Source organism: Lagopus leucura, unplaced genomic scaffold (genome assembly GCF_019238085.1).
Source record: "Lagopus leucura isolate 7727_CA_CO unplaced genomic scaffold, USGS_WTPT01 Super-Scaffold_100018, whole genome shotgun sequence".
Taxonomy (NCBI): domain Eukaryota; kingdom Metazoa; phylum Chordata; class Aves; order Galliformes; family Phasianidae; genus Lagopus; species Lagopus leucura.
In genome coordinates this window covers 5,186,327-5,207,379 of record NW_024962272.1, presented here as the reverse complement: position 1 = coordinate 5,207,379, position 21,053 = coordinate 5,186,327, and the positions used below count along the sequence as shown (strand labels likewise).

General features: G+C 38.7%; 1 protein-coding gene across 2 annotated transcripts in view; it reads left to right on the top strand.

Moving 5' to 3' along the window:
• The first annotated feature begins 359 nt into the window (after nt 1-359).
• The window catches only part of BNC2 (basonuclin 2), a 336,230-nt gene continuing 315,536 nt past the window's right edge, over nt 360-21,053 (top strand). Inside the window, exon 1 of one of the 2 annotated variants that reach the window (XM_042877464.1) lies at nt 360-410. In XM_042877464.1, the coding sequence (XP_042733398.1) occupies nt 399-410 (12 nt within the window). In that variant the 5' untranslated portion in view covers nt 360-398. Of the gene's footprint in view, nt 411-1,203; nt 1,439-21,053 lie in introns of those variants that run through there. The other variant, XM_042877465.1, reaches the window with a different exon arrangement.

Below are 21,053 nucleotides of genomic sequence, written 5' to 3'. Positions count from 1 at the left end.
CCGCAGCACCCCAGCGGCCGGGTGGAAGGCGGGCGGCGCGCGGCGGGCGGTGCGCGTGCGGCGGCTGCGCTCCCCCCCCCCCCCCCACCCCGTGCGCGCGCGGCGGCCGTTATGTACCGCCGCCCAGGGCCGCAGCGCCCGCGTTCCCCCGGCGCGGCCAGGGCAGGGTTTCGCTCGGCTTGGCTCCGTGTCACACACAGATGTGACTCTTGTCTGTTCCCTGCGAATGTACAACCGTGACGGCTCACCTCCTCCCGCCTCCCTTCTCCCTCCACCCGCCTCCCCCCCCCCCCCCCGCCCAAAAAAAAAAAAAAAAAAAAAAAAACAACCCTTTGACAAAAATCTCCTCAGATCCCACACCGAGCAGCAGCGGCCGCCGCAGCAGAGCCCGGGAACGGATGGAGCAATGGGTGGGGAGCGGGAACCCGGCGCCGCCAGCCCCAACTTTCCCCCTGCCTAACTTTTCGCTTCCCTTCTAACGCTCCGCGCGGCTCTCCCTCTCTTCCCCTCCGCCGGGCTCGGGTGGCTCTCCTCGCTGCTCCCCGCTCGCTCGGAGCTCATAAGGAAGCGGCGAAGCGGCGGGCGGGAGCGCGACCGGGGCGAGCGAGCAGCGGAGCGGGAAGGCAGGGCGGGAAGGGAGGGGAGAAGAGGAGAAGGGAGGGGGCGGCCGGTCCGCACTGCCGCGCTCGCCACGAAGTTGGCGGCGAGCGCCGGGCGCGTTTGACAGCTGGGCGCGGGCGGGCTTCGTGGCCCCGGCTGGCACGGAAAGTTCGGAGGGGAGGAGGCGGCGAGGGGGCTGCTTCCCCCGCCGCGCTCTCCCCTGCCTCCCGCTCCGCCGCCCTTGCCCGGGAGCAATAAAAAGCGGCGCGGGGGTTCCGCTGCCCTCGCGGCCCCTCTCGCAGCCTCCCCTGCCGCCTCCCCTTTCCTATTCCCCGGCCCGACGGCCCAACGACAACAAACCAACCTGTGGAGGCTCTGACCCGGACCTGGGTCCCTCCTCCCATCGCTTCCAGCTCTCCGCTGGAAGCTTTCCCCTCTCTTTGCCTCTCTGCTGCTCGGGCTGAAGTTTTGGGGGCTGAAGTTTTGGAGGAGTCCGAAGGAGAGGGAAAGGGACTCTCATTTCTGCTGTTATTTTTTTTGGGGGGGGGGCGCGGGGGGCCCGGGCGGGGGCACGGAAAAAACAACAACAAGAACAACAACAAATCCTCTCGTTTTTGTTTTTGAAACCTCGCTATATTTTTTTAGTCCAAACCACCTGAAGGTGTGAGGGTGAGGGACAGACAGGAAAGCGGGGAGGACGAAGGGGAGGAAGGAGAGACGGAGAGAGGGAGAGTGGAGAGGCGCTGAGAGTCCCGAGGCAGCAGGAAGGGTGCAGGCACTGCCGCTGAGAGGAGATCGAGAGACAGGGGGTGCACTTGACAACCAGCATGCAGAGATGGTAAGAAGTTTCCAGCAGCCTTTTCGTTTTCATTCTAGCCTGTGCTTTGGTTTGATGTGATGAATCAGTGGTGCAGCAAACACCAGCAGCCCCGCTCGCGGTCCGCTGTGTTTCACTCGACACAAACCAGCGGCCGGGCAGCGAGGGAGGAGGGGGTAATAAATAAATAAGTCAGCCCCGTGCCGTGTGGATTGGGGGAGAAAATGACTTAGAGGCTGTGCTAAACTTCCAGAGAGTTTGGGGGGTTGCAATGGGATGGCCACATGCTTCTTACCGCCTCCTTCTCCCCGCTGAAGGCACGGGGATAGTTTTTTGTTGTTTGTTTGTTTGTTTTTTGTTTGGCTTTTTTTTTTTTTTTTTTTTTTTATGTGTTTGTGAAGGGAGGGAGAGTGAAGGTGGAGTGGGGCTGAGTGGGGCGTGCGGTGCTCTGATCCTTTCCGGACACCACCTTCTGCTCGGAAACGAGCGGGGTTTTGCTCACAGCGGAAAGGTAACCCCCGAGAGCGGGGGAAGGAGCCGCGCGTTGGCGTACGAAGCATCGCCCGGGGCAGGAGGCAGAGGCGCGACCCCCCTCCCCGCAGCCTTTGTTGTGCATGAGCCCGCAGCGCGCCGCTCCGTCCCCGCGCCCGCTGCCGAGGGAGGGGGCAGCCCTAGCCCAACTTCCCCCAAGTTTTAGTGCGTGCTTCGCGTGCTGTGCAAATGCACCTCTGGGTTTTTGCAAAGGAGGGCTGGGGCTTCCGCGGCCTCTTGGTTTAAAAATAAAAAAGGCGAAATGACTGGGGACCTCGTTTGGCTGGAGTCCTCTCATCTGGGCTTTGATGTGAAGATAGGTTAAACAGCTGCGAAGAGCAAACACGTCTAAAGAGCCGTGACTCCTCTGACGTGCGTAGTGATAACCGCTCGTACGAGCAAGTGGACCGACCTCGGCGGGTGATGAGCGGTGCTCAGCCCGCGCTCTGCGGAGTGGTGCGTTTCCAATTGCTGCTGGATTACTTCCGTGCTTCAGTCAGCGTCTGTCACCTCACTCCGGGGATATTACGTATTTGCCTTCTGTGTCTCTCGCGTGTGCGTCTGCTTGTGCGCACACACACAAACTTACACGTACAGAATAATATATATATATGTATAGTGTGTACATACATATGTGCATGTATACATGGCAGTCAGACTCTAGATACAGCATGTACCTCTGTGTGAATGGAGAGCTTGAGATGCAGGGTTTGTGTTTTTCCCTTCTCTCCCTGACATGACATGTCTTGTTTCAGTGATCAAAGCCTTTGGAGTGTAGGAGATGCAACTGTCAAATGTAGGCAACAATAAGGAAAAAAAAAAAAAAAAAGAAAAAAAAGGGAGGGGGAAAAAGCAGCGTGTGCCCAGGACTGTGGTTACAGTAACGCTGACAGAAATTAAAGTGGTTTTGAAAGCAGCATGCGATTTATGATGGTTCCCATTTACCCTAGAGTCAAGCTGTTGTAAAATTGATGCACGAAAGACATCATGTAATAATCCGGTGTACCCAGGATTAAAGTGGCAACGAGTGTCTTTTTGTGTGTGTGTCTGGCCAACAGTCAAAATGGTTTGAAGCAATTTTTAAGTAAGAAGTCAAAGCAGAATATTACGTATTTCGTTTCTTAACCCGTGTGTTAGCCGTGCATGTTGGAATATTTTTAGGTGGAAGTGGACTTTTCTTTCTCGTTATCTTCCATTTCGCCTCTCCGTATGACACATCTTCCTAGACAGGAACTTTAAAATGGGGTAGCATTTTTGTCATACGTTCAAAGCATAAATGCTCACAGTGTAATTACTGAGTTCATTTCAGACAGTAATATTTTATAAGCCCGATCAGCAGATCTGTGCAAGAATACAAAGTTCCTGTAAAAGTATGTGGAACGTTCCATGCCCTTAAAAATTGCAGGAATTTTTAATCTGAAATTTAATGGGGCATATGAGCTGTCTGATACGCTGCAGTTTCATTTTAAGCTGCCCAGTATTAATGAACCATCCAGCTGTGTATGAGTTCTGCCTTAAGTTCCTAAATCATGTGAATTTAAAAATATATATATATTTATTTATTTCACTAAATATTTCAAGCAGTCCATCTTTACACGATGCAGATGCAAGAAAATCTCAATGTAAATTATACACTAATTATATAGTAAACTGCTTGTAAAACTTGGGAATGTGAAAGTGTTCCTGAAACGCATACATCTTGTACATACATTAGGAAAGGCTTGCCTTGGTACATTATTTTGTAAAAACGCAACACAGGCGTTTTAGGGGCGCAAACTGTGCAGGCCTCTATATTTAAAAACGATGTATTTTTACTACTGAGGTGTATGTGATTACATTAAGCAAGTAAAAGTACGGATAAAAGCAGAGTTGACTATTTCTATATTAAAATGTAAGTGTTACAGTTTGAATTTTCTAGTGAGTTTCTGAGTTCAGTGCTTTACATAACATTTTGTCCTCATCTTGCTTGCTGTCAGAGATGTTTCATGGTTGTGCAATTGCTGCAGTCAAGAATGCCAATTTGCATTCCAGGAGTGTCATTTGATTACTTTTATCTGCACAGCTCGAAGACCAACCCAGACCTCTCATTTCATCTTGCCATGTCACGAGTCAGTGCTGTGTCGTCTTTTAAAAAATCTGCCTGATTTAGACAAGAAAGAAAAGTACTTTCATGTTGCAGCCGCAGTCCCCTGCTAACTTGTCAGCAGCAGGATATGATTCACTTGGGCCCAGAAGAGTGGTACAGAGATGAGGGTTAGGCAGTTCAATAAGCCCATGGACAGGTAGTGTGTGACGTCCCAGGAGAGCTTAAGTTAATGAAGAACAGGTCTGCTTAGTTCTTCACACTCTGACCTGGTGCTGTCCCCACAGTTTTCTCATTTGATCTTTCCCAGCAAATTGATCTTTTCTAGTACTTTTTTGCCTTCCAAGTTAGTCCTTGTGGGACTGAAATTAGCAGAGCAACTTAAGTTGGATAATACAGCTGTTCAGAGAAGAAGAAATTGGACACTAGCTCATAAAGGGGGAGGGGGATGTAAGCTATTCTTTCTGTTGTTAGTTGAGTTTTTCTTTTCTTTCTTTCTTTCTTTCTTTTCTTTCTTTTTTTTCTTTCTTCCTTTCTTCATTTCTCCCTTTCTTCCTTTCTTTCTTTCTTCCAGCTTTATTTTAGAAAACTTCACAATAGCCAATAGTCACATTACTTTGGAAGTTTGCTTTCTCTCTTATTTATAGTCTGTATGGATGGTCCATTGCACACCACATTAAATGTGTATCCTTTAAATAAAACAAACATGCTTGCAGCAAAGGCTGCAGGTTTGTTTTGGTATTTGTCAGTTGAACTTGCTTGTTAGAAATGATTTGCTAGTCTGTAATGAGGCTTTTACAGTTGTCGTAAGACATTTTAAATATCAATTGCACATGCCAACTGCATTATTTATAGCCTGCTAAATAACTGTAATTCCATAGTATCCAATACTGAAATGCAGTGGAGATTAAACAATAAAAGCCATTACAAATGGTATGTGTAAATATTATGGTAGGTGAGAATACAATCAGAAAATTACTCCTGGCATTACTGGTTTTCTGAAAAAGCAGTGTATACAAACATATTGGTTTTAAACCAAGGCTCTCTGTATTTGAAATCTGAGTTCTAGAATGGAAATATGGTATTACCTATCATTCTTTCACATTAATTTGCACATAGTAGTTGAAAAGCGGAGTGGAGGTGTGTTTGGGTGTGTGTGTGCACATGTGCACATATATGTGTGTATTTAAATACACACATGGCTAGCTTGTCAAACAATGTAAGATTTCAAACTACAATTTTGTAAATAGCTTATGTTGGAAATGATTAAGGGGGTCTTTATTATGCTGCACACCAATAAGCAGTATTTAACATTGTATATCACAGCAGATGTTCTCACATATTTTCCATGTCCTTTCAAGCTGTAGAATTGAAAACGCTGCTGAACGAAAACAAGAACCCTTATGTATGGGAAATGCTGCTCTCTCTTTCCTTCAATATTGCTTTTGAACATGGGAAGGAAATGTAAAGGATCATTGGTCAGTTAAGCTCCTCTGCAGAGCTAGAGGGAGCTTCACGATTTTATTAGACATGTCTAAGGTAAAAAAAAAAAAGAAAAAGTAGAATACTCTGAATCAGGGGTGCTGATTGATAACTTTTTTAGAGCCAGTGATGTACCTTCTAGACTCGGAGGTGACTTTGTTCTATGTTATATGTGCATGTGTGTTAGACTTATGGCTGACTACAGATGTCATCAATTTCAAACAAAAAACAAATACTGACAGCAAAGTAATTACAGTAAAAGAAATCCATGTAAAACAATGGATTCTTTACTAAAACAGAATCTGTATATTTTCCTCAAAATCAGAGTTTCTTTTTCCTTTGCATATCAAGCATGATCAAAAAAATTTGGAGACCTTTATTCGCTGTGTATTTTTTTGTTGAAAGAGCCCTAAGTCTAGGTCTGCAAGTTTGCATGGGGCTTTTGTTTTAATGTAAGCTATCAGTGTGTGTTGGGGAAAAATCATCCGTATCTGGACATACAGAAAGTTCCCCATGTAATATAAAACAAATAGAGCATTTCTGTCACTTTGGAAATGTGTATTGCTTCCCAATGTAGGAATTTGTACTTAATTTAGAGAAATAACATTTAATATGGCTTAATAAAAAGCATCTGTTTAAACCTTGTATTCTCTGTCAGTTTCATCCCACCTAAATTCTGACATATTTGTTCCAAAAATGCATTGATCATAATTGCTGCTTAATAGTTATATGGCAGCTTTTACAAGCATTACTTTGGACAAACTTACTTACCATTTAAGTAAATGATAAAATCCAGTGAGATAAACGACCAGATTTGTCTCCTTTATCTCTTGCACAGTAACTCTCATTATGTGCCTTGCTAGTAAAAGCCTTTATTTGTAGATTATTAGAATCTTAGTACACTCAGGAGCTCTGTTGTAATTTAATGTAGTTGTTCAAAGAGGTTCTGCGATTTTAGAATCATTTCGTAGTGCTCTTACCATGTGTTATAAATATGCATATTTTATACTCCAGATACACATGCAAATAGAATCTGTCTTATTCCAGGTAAATCAAAGTTGTTGAGGGAGGATTCTTCTCATCTGCAGAGTCTTTTTCTGTACTTCCTCTTGGAATATTTTATGTGAAAAACACAAATTTGGATAACTTTGGATAATCAGATTTGTTTTTATTTGTTACTGTAGAGAGTGAGAGTTCTTTATGTTTTTTAAGAAAACTTTTTTTTTTTTTTTTTTTTGTGGAATTAAAACATCCCTCTATTTAATTAGATTTTAATAGAAAATTAAAAAGACCTACATTAACTCTAAAAATATGTTGTCCACTGTGATTTTTCATTATAAAAAATGTCTGCTGTGAATCACAAACAAAAAGAAATCAAAATACCATAAAGTAATGACTGAAAAGTTTATAAGTCACCATCATCTGGTGCACTGTCTGGAAGCTCAGCTGTGTTTTTGCAGTGTGTTACAATTGGTTGTGTCTACAGTTCTGCTGCATATAAAACTTAATAAAGCAGGCCTGTTAGAATTCTTTGGCTATGGGGAGCATTTCAGACAGTATGCAAAGCATGTTATGAACTGTTATCAGCTGTAAATGAAACTGAGTGCATGTACAAAAGCTATCATGCTGTCAGCTGGAATCACACTGAATTAGTGTTGCAACTTTATCATAATTGTCAAATATGTATTATTTTGAAACTTGTGATTTGAGCTTTTAGTCAGTGCTTTTTAACGTTCAATACAAAGATGTAACAGCAAACAAAAAACATTTTTCCCTCATTGTGACCTGACATTTGCCAAAGTGCCCCATGCTGAAATTTCTTTTCAGTATCTTTTTTTCTTCCAAAGCCAGACATGTACCCAGACACAAAAGCCTCTGTGTATAGCAAGCTGTTTTAAATATTGTGACTCGACGATGTGCTGTCCTTTCTCTGCTTGAGCCAAGGATCTCTGCTCAGTGTCTGTGGATTACCAAGTCCCTTCTTTATTGTACCTCTTGTCAGCTATTCCTATTCATTTAACCTTTCATTAGTGTCTGTGCAGCTTCACTGTCTGGAAAGGCAAGAAAAAACGTAAAGGCCTACTGTCACAGTTATTAGATTTCTCGGTTACATCCCAGCAACCATAAAGGAGTAAGAGTCAACACTATTGTCATGCATGCTGCTGTCCTGGGGAGCAACTCTTCTGTGCATGTCAAGGACATGTGCCACATGTTGATAATGCATCCCAGGGATAAATGCACGACATGGGGGATAAACCAAGGCTGGCACTAATGAGCTTTGTAGGAGTTATTGCAAAGACAAACAGTTGTGAAGGAATTTTGCTTAAAACGCTGAAGGAGATGGACTTGCATTAAGTGTTGCCAAAGATTGCTTGTGAGGTTCTTGTCAATCACGTTAGTTTCCTTTAAGTTCCATTTAGAAGGGAAGGAGTGTTTTCAGTGACTACAAAATGTATTGTTTTTTCTTAAGCTAACAGGATAAAAAATGTACTCAAAATAGTACTCAATAATACGATCTATGATTTTCATTTTTCTTTTTTATCATTCTTTTTGATCAAAACCTGCAGTCCATGCAAATGGCTTGAAAAGCAATCTAAGAATATGAATTACAGTGTATTTTGAAATGTTACTTTAAGGAAAGCTTTGAATTCACTATAAGTGTTGTAAAAGCATTGACGTAGATTTGATGAAGGCATAAATTTGAGCATACGTGAGTACATCTAAGTAGTTTCATCTATGTTTGCCACTCTAGACAGTATGAATAGCCAAAATTAGTAATTATGAGACTGTTCCCTCATTCCACTGTTCCCTCTTCCACTTAGTCCAGTGTGATATTCATATATATTTTGCTTCCAAAGTTCCTGTGTGGCCCATCATACAGACAGTATTAACTACATCCAACTGAATTCCGAGCTTTCAGTTTTTACAGTAGTGAAAAAAATTCATGCTTTTCCCTGACCTACCTTACCTTTTAGAACATATCCAAATCACATTTTTGTAAATAATGTTGTAAGGATACAATATGCAATTTTGTTTGACTTGCATAAGGAGATATTGGTCAAAACAAAATTAGACCTACAGATTAATAATTAAATTATGACTGAATTGTGCCTATCAGTTCTCTGTAAGGCATAAGACTATAATGTTGGTGCTATTCTTCCTAAGGTAAAAAGTGGGAATAAAGTCACAGAAATCAGCTGAGTTTCAGCTATTTGAAGCTGTTGAATAAAAGTTTCCTCCATGCTTTCCATGTGGCATCCTAAGAGGTCTTTAAAGATGATAAATCTAGTGGGCTACAGAAAAATTCTTACGACTTCTTTAGATTAACTTCTTCATAAAGTGTCAGTAATCATCATTTATTGATAAAGATGCTGAGCTTTTTTTTTTTTTTTTCCTTGATTAATTCTGGTATGAAAGAGGCAAAGAGTGGCTGCACCTTTTACTTTAGTTGAACACTGAAGGCAAAGTTACCTCCAGTGTAGTAGCTGGAAGCAGCAACAAGTTCCTCCAAAGGAAATTGCATTTGAAAGAAAATTCAGTAAAAAAAAAAAATTATTATTCTTGTTCAGACCCTGGAAACATTTGTACCTCTGATACTGAATTCCAGTTTCCTCAGATTTAAAAGAGAAGCTGTTATATTTTGTGATTTAAATTAGAAAAATATTTAAACGGAACAAAATATTCAGACATGAGCTGGAACAAATGCACTAGTGCCTACTCCATTTAAAACATCCTTTCGTTATTAGACTGATATTAGCTTTGATGAATCTAAAACTTACTACATGGTTCCCAAATCAAAGATGAAAGGGCCAGTTAGGAATCAAATAAATTTTCCTGTTGAAATGTAGCATTTGACATTTAGAAAGATGTGCTCAGCATGATGAACCACTTCTCTTTATGGAAACTTGCCTGGTGATTTTTGCACTAAAACTACTTTGAAATTGAATCAAACTCTAATAAATGTGAGGTAAATTAACTTGGAAGTCCTTATTAGTGCCATTTTGAGCTAAGGGAAATATATTCCTGAAAGCTCTTCTCCTCCCTTCCCCCCCCCCCCCCCCCTCTGTTTTATTGTTAATGCATGCCAATTTTCATTGCTAAGTAATTATGTTTGTTCTTTTGATAGACTTACTAGTCTAAATCCATTGTCTTTGTGTGGCAGTGTCCTAGTTTTATTAATGAAAGATTTTGTTATTCACCTTACTGTGAAAGCAGCTGGTACTGGTCAAATAGCCTTACACTCCATCTATACTCTCTTTCAAAGAGCTGTCATTATTCTGTAAAGTAATTTACAGTGTACAGCACAGTTTGGCATTGCTGTTATACTGATCTGATGCCAATTACATGTTTCTAAAAAGCTACTTGAAATACTTTCTGTGGTGAGGGTCTGCACAGAATCGTAGGGATCAGCATTGGAAATCTTTGCTGAAAATGCCAAAAATTAGTGATAAATAAATAAAAAATATATGAGTAAATATTAGTAAAAACTTATAACTTTCTTCTCTGGCAGGCCATGTCATATTTCCAGGTCATAGTTATCAGGTATATTTTGAGTTAACTTTTTGAAGATACCTTGCTTCTGATCTCCTGTGCAATATGCCGGATCAAAATAAATGACACTATGAAGCAGCTGAATAAGTGATTAAATATGGTATTTAAAGAGGCTGAGGAATTTATATTCTTCAGTACACAAACTGGCATTTAGATCTTTTCTATACTTAGGTGCAAATATTAAAAAGTAATGTATGACATTGCATAAGTAATGTAACTAAAAGCTTCTGAGGGATTTTAAGTCTAAGCTGATTTACCATCCACATGGTAAGAGAGTTAGCCACCCCCCCCCAAAAAAAAAGAAAAGTAGGAACAGGTAGCAATAGCAGGTAAGTGATGTATGATTAAAATATTTTGACTTTTATGTTGCTCTTCTTCATCAGCTTTTAATTTCAGAAAGTAAGCTAGTAATTTCTCTATTTCCTGCTAATCATAAGTAACTTGTGCTTCTTACATGTCTCACCAGCTGGTACATTTACATTATTTATTATTTGAGTTGATTATTTCATAAGCAGGAAGTCATTCAGTTGTTGAGTGGACTCTCCTCCGAAAGCAAATATGCATCCCTTTTTGTCACTTCTTTTGAATGCTTCTCACAGCATGAGAGCAGCAGGAATGTAAGTAAGCTACTTAGATGTGCATAGTTGGGTTTGGGGATCAGAAAGCAAGAAGTTTATCATCATCTCCTGCTGATAACTTTCATGAGTTAGTTTCAGGAGTTTGTTTCATGGCTTTCATTAGTGGAACGGTCATGTAGCTCTAGTCACCGTAACAGGGCAAGAGGCAACTCTGCACACCTTTCCAATCTCTCCTATTATCTGCATATGCAATTTTGTAGCCCTCTGGCTATTAAATGGTTCACAGGTGTGGCCAGTAGGATGGGATAAATTTTGCATAATGTGCCTTTCATAAAAAATGTCCAGCAGTCACTTGGCAATATGGAGGATTTGTGAGTATGTTAGATAAAACTCTGAGGTATGCAGGGAGTTACTTTCCATTGTCAAATACTGAGTGTCAAAATTCACTCTTCCCATGCAATTCCCATAATTGCCAGACTTTTGAAGGACCTAGCCACAGGATGTTGAATTGTTGCAACAGAGAAACTAGATGAGTGGTGAAGACAAAAGTGCATTCTTGTTCTCACCGTTACGGATTTAAGCCTTGGTTGCAGATGCAGAATGCAGTACAACTGTCCACCTTCAAAATTCAGTTTGAAATGTAGTCTGTTTTGAGGATTGTTATTGCCCTTGTGGTGATAAGTTTACAATAAACTAACATAAATTTAGGCTTTTAACAAGCAAAATATGTATGTTCCTTATGATTCACATATTGCAAGAATGATTTTAATTTAACATGCTCTTTCTTTTTAAAAATATTGGTGGCATATCTGGCAAGATCAACTACAGATGTACTGGAAGTTCAGAATTTTTGCTGCAGCTTTTCTGAGGGATGTGTGCTTGCCTGTGTGTTTGCCTATATGCATGTAGATGTGCAATATATTATTCTGTATACGTACACAGTATGTTATTGCACACATTTATATAAATTATATAAATATAAGTATATATAAAAACCAGACAGATGGTGCATACACTCAGTACACATATACATGCATACAAACAAATATACATTTTGTACAGAAGATTTTATGGAAAGCTACTTATGTTATCAGGAAAGCTTTCAGGACAGTTCTGGTTCTTGACTACATGTAAGAAATAAATGAGTCTTAACAGATATCTGTGAAAATAAATGCATTTCTAGAAGGGAATCCAAATATTTCATATCCCTTTATCTTAGGAGAGCATTTTAGGAAGTATCGGTCTCCCCTTCTCTCCTCTCCCTTTTCTTCCTCTCCCTTCCCTTTCTGTCTCTTCTCTTTTTAGAATTTTGATGACTTTCACTTATGAACACAGTATTTTGTAAAAGGCATGACACTGTGCCTTTTACATTATACAAGAATGACCAAAAATGGGCCGGCCTCTCACTGGCTTGCATAGGGGGATCTTCGTTTATCTTGGGTTCTATTGCCATTATAATGTACATTGAAATATATTGTGATCATATTATCATGGGAATGTTTGCACAATGTGCAGGCTTAGTTAATTATCTCTGTATTATAAGAAGTATTTGTATTTTCTGTGAAAAAGCTTTAGGTCTGTGAAGATTTGAGTAACTTGCTATTCCTAGCTCCTCTTGGTACCATAGCTAGTTCTAGCTGAGGCTTACCATTAAATAATAGAAATAGGCATTGGCAAAATGCCATGCCAGGATTGAAAGAAGCATAGAAAAAGTTCAGAAATCAGATGATAGTTAATGGAATCTCATTTCACTAAGTATCATAGAAAACTTGTCTTAGTGTCGTATATGCAGTTGTTGTGTCTCTGGTCACTGAGCTAAATATGCACAATGGTTGAGTCCAGTGAGCAGATACAGACCTGCTCTTCTATTCTCTTTCAGGCAAAGTAGAACTTAGTGCAGTCGAGGCACTAGGTGGTTTAATTGGAAGTACTGGGTGTCTTGTTAGAAGGTTTGCACTGCACTCACTGTTGGCCTTTGGTAGTTAAAATCTCTGGGTAAACTAGGGTATTGATATTTCATCCAAGGATGCCAGGAAAATGTGTTACAAACTTGAATCATAGGACAAAGTCAGAAAGCATTCTTGGACCTTTCTCAGTTAGAAACTTGGGATGTGTGTGGCAGTTCAGCATAGAGACTGAAAGAACTTCCTGAGCAGTTTATTTAAGATGAGCTTATGGGAGGGGATTTTCTCTCATCAAAGCAGTCAGTGGTAGTTTTCACACTGCTTTCAAAAAAAGGTTGGTTGTAAATTCCTAATTCTTGTGACACTGCTACTGCAAGATAGCCTCCACTAGGAATTTGTAGTTTGTCACATTGATGTTGGCTGTCCTGGCTGATGTGGCTAACCTGGGGAAAGCTACATCACATGAGCTGCAGGGTGGCTGACACGCTGTGAATCTGCCTTCTGGTCACCTGACTATTTCTTCTCTGTATAGTTGTCTTTTAAAAGTCCATGGGCACTTGGCCTTTGGATTTCATGAACTTAACACCTAGTTTTTAAAACAGAGCTGGAGAATGGCTAGGCAGTAGTATTAACACTGGGAATTTGAATCATAAATATTCAAGACTTTTTCTTTTTTTTTAATGTCTATGCTTAAGACAGTCACTCCATTAATAGTATCTGACTCATTATGGTAGTTGTCCAAGACCTCATGAAACTAAGAGAAAAAAAAAAAAAGTTGGAAAAGAAATTCAGTATTTCTTCTAAAGTTATGAGACTGGTAAGAAGTAAAAAAGAGAGGCAATTTTATTTCAACTGATAGTTTCAGAGATTAAAACAAAAAAATCACTGAACAGAAAGTCAATGTGTGGTCTGCGTGGTATTATCTGCTGTAGCATGTAGTCATAAGTTGATTATGAAGGGGGGAAATGTGGATGATATTGTAATTCTGTGGTGTATTGTAATATTTTCAAAGTACAAGTCTGTGAATAAACTTGATGTGGATGATGACTGCCATGCACACCTAGAGCCCTGTATGACTATTTGTTGTTCTGATGTGGATTGTTACACTGGAGTGCATGGAATTACAGTACCGAAATATTTATTCATGCCTTTTGCATGTAGAATCAGAGCCCAAAGTATGCAGTATAAAGTCTTTGCTTTATGTGCAGCTAGTTTACTAACAGTTGTATCTTGATGCGTGAGGAAGATTAAGATAAGCAGGAGTCTAGTTTCTGAGGAAGGCACAATTCAAACAGGTCTCTCACAGGTGAACACAGGCAGGTATTTGTGAGGTATACTCAGATGCTGTCAGGTTTGTGTCTTTCTTCTTCAAGAATAAAATAATATTTTCATGCTATGAACATTGTTTGGATTTGCGCTGAATAGTTACAGTAGCTCATCCAGCAACTATGCAAGTTCCACACACATTGCGTTTGGGATGGTGTTAATAGTATTGATTTTAACTGAGGAAATCTTAAATTGTTTAATCATAAGTGCAACTCTAACTATGTCACCACAGCTGTAATCAAAAACCAAACGCTAACTCTTCCAACTTAAAAGAGGATAAGCATCTATTGTCATTATTCTTCACAGGAAGCCCTGTCTGTGGAAATGTTATTTCTTCCATCATACAAGTACGGTGTGTGACAGCACAGGCACACTTTCCAAGCATTCACCAATGTCCATGTTGGTTTTTTATGTTGTTTTGGTTTGTTTTTTTTTTTGTGACTGAAGAAGGAGAAAGAAGGTTATTGTCAGGTTTTGTCTAGAAGGGACATGATATTTGCTGACTGAAGAAATACTATTGCCAATATCAGTACGTCATCTCTCTAAACATTAGCTAAATGGATGGAAGGAGTATTACTATACCCATCTGGGGGAAGTACAAGCTATATTTTTTTGTTTTAATTGTGACTGAGAGTGTGAAGTTAAGGAAGTATCGACTTTTATAAAACAGTTTCTAAAACTGAAGCTTGTGGGGTTTTTGTGAATCAAGAGCATATAAGCTGCTTTCTAAACGCTTGAAACTCTTCAAAACACTACTGTGTTTTGTGCAAATAACAATTTAATGCATTTTACCCTGGAAAACCCCAATAATTACTACTCTTTTAACTTAACGCAAGCTTTCAGGATAACTACCCCAAAGACTTCTGTACTCCGAATTCTATTACAGAGACAGGCTCAGTGTGCTCCTGTTAGAGAAAACTGAGATCAATAAGACCTCTTGCTGAAAATAAAAAAGACATTAAATGTGCTTCTTTATAGGAAAGATGGTGGAGGAAGGAGATCCTTTCAAACATCTAAGCAAGCTTATTCAAAGTAGTTGAAGGCTATGTTGAAGGCTATCTCTTTCTGTAGAATAAAACACAATATCCATAAGGTTAATCCTTATTCCCATTATATTTCATTTGGTGTCTGGTTGGTTTCATAAATTAAAACATTTAGATACTAGATATCTAACTGAGCTCTCTGAGTTAACTTACTCTGAATTTAGTTCTAAAGACCCCTTCAAGAGCATAAGTTGAAGGTGTGCTGATACGTCTTTGACACTAGGGTTTTTTTCTTTTCTAATGCCAAGGTAAGTACTACTTATATAATCCTTACCTAATTTATTTTAGAATTGATAGAAATTGGTGTTTCATCCCAGATTTAAGATCCCATGCCCAGAGTCATTAAAGAATTTTCTTTGATTTATATAAATGTTTTATCATAATGTAGTCTTTAGAGAAGAATGACACTCTTTCAGTGAAAGAAAAGAAATCATTCAAAGGATTGAGTTTCTTTTTCTTAATGTGTAATATAGCCCATTTTAGTGCTGCAGGGCAATATTTTTTTCTTTCCAGATTATGAAGGGTGTTTCAGCTGAATATGCTCATACCTTTAAAAATCATTTGGTGTGAGAACTTTTAACGTTTGAGGGTGTTTTTTTTTTTTTTTTTCTGTAATACATTATGCCTTGCCTTTGAGCCTTCAATTTAAGTCTTCTGTCATATACTGCCAAAAAAGTTTGTTCAGAGCTCTGTCTGTGTTGAAACATGTATGCCTGTCCCAGTGTCATAACTAATTATATACCTTGTATGCTTACTTCTAGTAATTGGAAAGTAGACCTACCGCAGGATACATTTTAGTATTAGATTGTATCTTGGGGACATGCTACAGAAATCAAGTTTTCACCAAGCAGTAACTTGAATTTGTAAACAGATATTACTATTTTAAGTGCTTCATCTCATGATTGTTTCTTGACATCTATGTGTGTTTGTTTTAAAGTTGGGGAGAGAGTATTTCTGAACTGTACCTCTGCATGCATAGTAATTATATTCTTAACCTACTTCTCTTCAACCACAGTATTCTGAAGTATCTACTTGAAAAGGAGGACTCTTCTTTCCATAATGGCTCTCTGCAAATTTTTTTTTGAAGGTTCAAATCTTACCAGAAAATATGTGTCTGCACTGTGCCTGGCTAAGTTCTGCTTGGCTGCAGTGCTGTTTTCAGTTCCTAACTTAACAAGAGAGAGAGAGAGGTGGGGGAGAGAAAGACGGAGAGACTGGCATTTTGATCAGGAAAAAGCTTAAAAGAGATCTAGGGAAAACTAACACTTATTTAGTCTTTTTCCTTGCAGCATCATTTGCTTGTGTTTTGTGTTTGTGTATGTATATAAACATGTACATGTATGTGTATCTGTACATTTTTGTAGGCACATGCAGAAGGGCAGAAGGAACCTTGCGGTTATGTCTAAAGTTTTACTTTGCATGCTCACAGCTAGACTAGAAAACAATGACTTATATGCATCAGCATGTATAAAATATGTGCACCTTGTCCATGCCTGCTGAATGAAGACTTTTCCAGCCTTAAGTCTGAGAGCTTCACATCTTGTCGCAATTAAAGTCTTACAACTGAGCATTTAATTCAAGTGATAGATTACATTATTGTCAGGATATGTTCTGATTTTGTTGTTGCTTTTTTTTTTTTTTTTAAATTACAGTACCACACTTAATGGGTTACATGGCTAGCTGATGTTGAGCATTTAACACTCTTACTTTTGCAGAGTATGTATCTTTTTTACTAAAACTGCAACAGTAGTGATTGAATTCCTTCTAAAGGCATGTTTAGTTTCTTTTAAATAGAACAGGAAAATAATGTATATATCAGTGATAATGACAGTTTTACAGGAAAGCTTTTTTTCTTTGTTTGATAAAGAAATAAGTACTTGTTCCTCATTATGGGAAAGTACATTTTCTTTTCCATACAAAGATTTCTTAGACAACTTAGTTACTTAAGTTTCTGTGTTATCTGTTAGTTTCCGTGTTCAGAAAGCAGCATGATTTTCTCAAACTCTTTTATTACTGTGTATGGTGTGGATTGCTGTGTGGATTAAATCACTTACCTTGAAAGTTTTTGACAACAGATTGTATATTTTAAGTAGTTCATGTGTCTTGTCAGGCAAATTTATCTTCCACTTTCCACAATAGGCATTTTCGAAGGTTCAGAGCAGCAGAAGACTGGGTCAGTTTGACCAGGGAGAGAATAATGCTGTCTCACATTCCAGTTTTATACAGTTTCAGAACTGGTTTAATATTTCTTGTAAAGAAAGATGTGCATGTACAGCATATAATATCCTTAACTGATTTTTAAACTACAGGTTGATTTTTCAAAAAGTTGCAAAATTTCAGTGTCCTAATTTCTTCAAAAGAATAAAGTATTACATATTTCAATACCAGAGAACACATTTTATATACAGATTGTTTTTTTTTTAACATGTGTCTTGTTTGAACTTTAGTCATTTTATTCCCTGTCATCTGTTTTAACAACTCTCCGCTCACCCATGTGTTCAAAACACTTAACAGGAAACTAAGCCAGCTATTTCAGTGATCTGAAAATTGGAGATAGAGTTGTCTGAGAAACACGAACATCTTACTCAGCCACTAGGGAAGAAAAGAAGCTGGGTGTTTTCTTATTCTGCAATTTGGGGGAATTTGTCTTCTGTATATATCATTCATTCTTCTCCCAGCTGATTATATATATTTTTTTCTCCTGTGAGGGAATAAGAGTTTCGTCCATGTCCTTCAGCCACATAACTACTTGAGACTTTTCTCTGCCAGTTGGGAGTTTTATGGTTTTCAGCTTCTGATTTTCAAGTCCATTTGTACTCTAAAATCTTACCTCAAGGTTTCCAGAGGAATAGCAGAGAGAAACTGGCTTGAGAGTTTTCTAGTTACGAGAGTGGTGGTTATCAATGAAGTCAGAACTACAAGCAGTGGAAGTGGGCCACAGAGCTATTAGCCTATAGAGTCAAATAAATGCAGCATCAGTTATACTGGTTTTGTGTTTTGAGAGGTCTGCCGTGACACAAGGGCCAAAATTTGAATTATGAGATCCAAATTTTCTTAGAAGTTAGTAATGCTTGCCTGGAAAAAAAAAATTCCCACTTTCCCCGAAATCTGAAGTTTTCAAATTTTGTCAATTAGTGTATATTGAAGTTTATATATAGAGGATTAGAAGATAAGTTCATCAGTACAGTAAAGACGGGTGAAACAGTTAATAGTATTGATAATCTATATGCCATTGGACAACAAAAGGAAACACTGTAGTAGGAGACTAGGTTTTTTTTTTTTTTTTTGGTCTTTTTTTTAAGGACAAAAATTATTAAACTCTCTAAAATAAGCAGTAAAATCGTGTCTGGAAGAGAAGAATCTTTTTTTGCTTGCAATGAGAGCTGTGGAAATAGAACTGTTGGGCCTGATGGTTTTTTTCTGTAACATGTAGCTAAGCATGTAGCAGATTTATGTCCTCATTGTTCATGTGATAGACCTTGTAACTGTTACGCTACTCAAATGCTTAGAATATAAAACAAAGGAGTTGATAATATCCACTGTTGTGAGAAAACAACACAATTTTTTTCCTTCTCTCTTGGTTCTTTTAGCTATTCCCATACAATTAGTACAGTGATAAGCAGTACAGTAATTGTCATTTATTTTATGGTACTTTTTCTTTGGGGAGAGTGAAGCAAGATCCTATGTGAAAAAGTGAATTTTGTTTAATTTGCACAAACATAACATGATTTTGAAGTAATCATGTTTGAGCTATGCAGGAATGGACTCAGCTATGAGAAACAGGACTGAGTTGTGACCGTATTTAGTATCTTAGTTCTAGATTATGAGTTAAGGAGGAGGTTTTGTTACACTGATCTTGTAAATATGGTACAAATAGAAAAATACAGATTTGTTTTACCAGTGGTCATCCAGCCTTCTGCTGGCTTTCAAACAGGTTTTGATATGTGTGCATGAAACTTCTTCAATGTCAGCATTCTTTTTGAAGGTGACTTATACTGCTTTATATTTTATTCATCTGGAATATTTGATTTTTAAGCAAGCTTACTGCAGTATTTTGAATGTTTTACAACAGTTACAAAAAAGGAATAGAACACTGACAACATTCAACAACTTGTTTGATGCCATCTTACTTAACCTTGTGTATTAAGTATATAAAAACCAGAACATACAACACCTTCATCAAACATATATGGTGAGGGCACCTGGTTGGAAAAAAATCAAAAGACTTGTGTGTATGGCAGTTGTCTTTTGCCTAGTGTGCAACATATTATTCTGTTAGGCCTCTTGGGAAGACAGAGATCGTTTTTAAGCTCAACAAAGTTGAACTACTTTTGTTGTGCAAAAATCCTTAAAAACAAAATCCCATCAAGCCAGACCCCCCTGCATCTGGTTTTCATCTGTTCTGATTGTATCAAGAGGAAACAGTTCCATATAGATGAAGAGTAGTATTCACCATGAATTAGATCCCTAGTGTGTTTGCAAGGATTGAAAGAACCACTATCCAGAACGCCGTGGAACACTTGTCTGACACAGTGAGTGTAAGTTTTTTTTCGTTTCCTAGTGTCACATTTATATTTCTCATATTTTTCAAGACCTTTTTTGAAGCTAAATAGATTTTTTTTTCCAGAATCATTATACACAGGGAGATTATGTTTTCATAAAAGGAAAGTGCCGTCTGTTATTTGATGCATTTCAGTACCATCAGTAACATATCAGTATGCTCTCAAGGGGAAAGTGTGGGTCTGACCCTCCCCATTACTTGTTCCCTTTTTCCCATTCCCACAAATGCCTGCCAGACCTGTGATAAAGCAACAAAAAATCAGTTTTAACAGACTCTGAAATGTGATTGGTGCTCTCTGGACTGGGAAGGAAGGATTCCAGAAACATGATAGATGGTAAGATGAAGCTCTTCCCCGGTGCGAAATGAAGTCCGTGCCTAATTTGGAGATAACAAAACATCTGGTTCCTTGACTGATCTAACTTACTCTGAAGATCTGCAGAGGACTACAATATGTCTTGTACATATTTAGTATTTTGGAGGGCTTGAACTCCAGCTGCGTTCCCTCTGATAAATGATGAGCTATAGAGAGGGAGAGAGATGAGCAAATTTCAGGTGTTTCTAAGCAAAAAGCAACAGAAACAAACCAAATTAGTGACAAGGAACATCTTCAAATGGATTTATTTTAAATAAAATGTGCTTTCCTGAAGCCTTGATATTTATATCAGTGGGAAATGAACTGCAGTAAATTCAACAAGTGCAGGCAGAGGCAAGTGTCCTCACTGGATGAGTAAGAGAACAGAGTTTGAATTGAAGTGAGGTAAAAACAAAGCAATGTAGCTGCTAAACAGTCCAACACTCCTTAACATTGCCCCCAAATCAATATAAGATACAGTATGTTTGGCAGATTTTCTGTCAGAGTATTAATAAGGGTGTAGATTTGTCTCCCTGACTTCAATAGAAATTTTTTTCAAAGTTTGTTTAGATTTTTTATCTGTCCTTCGTAGTTTACTGAGCATTTCCAATGTGAGCTACCTTCTTATAACTTTGATATGCTGCTTTCATTTTATGATCTGTTTTCACAAATAGACAATGCCTGATATGGATGTGTTGATTTTTTTCTCAGAAGACGTCGATCAAGTGAATTCTACAAGTTGAATTTAATCCCATGTGGAAAAAGTACAACTTTTAGCACACAGATTTACAATATGTAACTAGCTTCCCATCTGGACTATCTGACTACTTTGTGAGGCTGCAGACTTTTACCAGTTATGGCTCTGATTTGTCTACATGAAAAAATTTCCTTCTCCAGATGTAGTCTGAGTTAGAAGTATTTGCATTCTCTTGAGCTCCTTTACATGCTCAAATGCTTCTTCTGAACTCTTAATTAAAATAGGTGATTTAATTGAAGTGTGGTTTCTCTTACTCCACTGTCCTAACTAAACTTCCAATCAATCAGTCTTTTTGATTGTTCTGAATAGTAAATGTATATGTGCCAAAACCCATGAGAGGAAAAAAAATAAGTAGGTTATCTGCCAAACACCTGAACAAAGCAAATGAAATTCTTCCCAGCATTCTGTATGTTAGAGGTATCTATAATTCCTATACCTATTAATATAAGTGAAAATGCACAGAAAAAT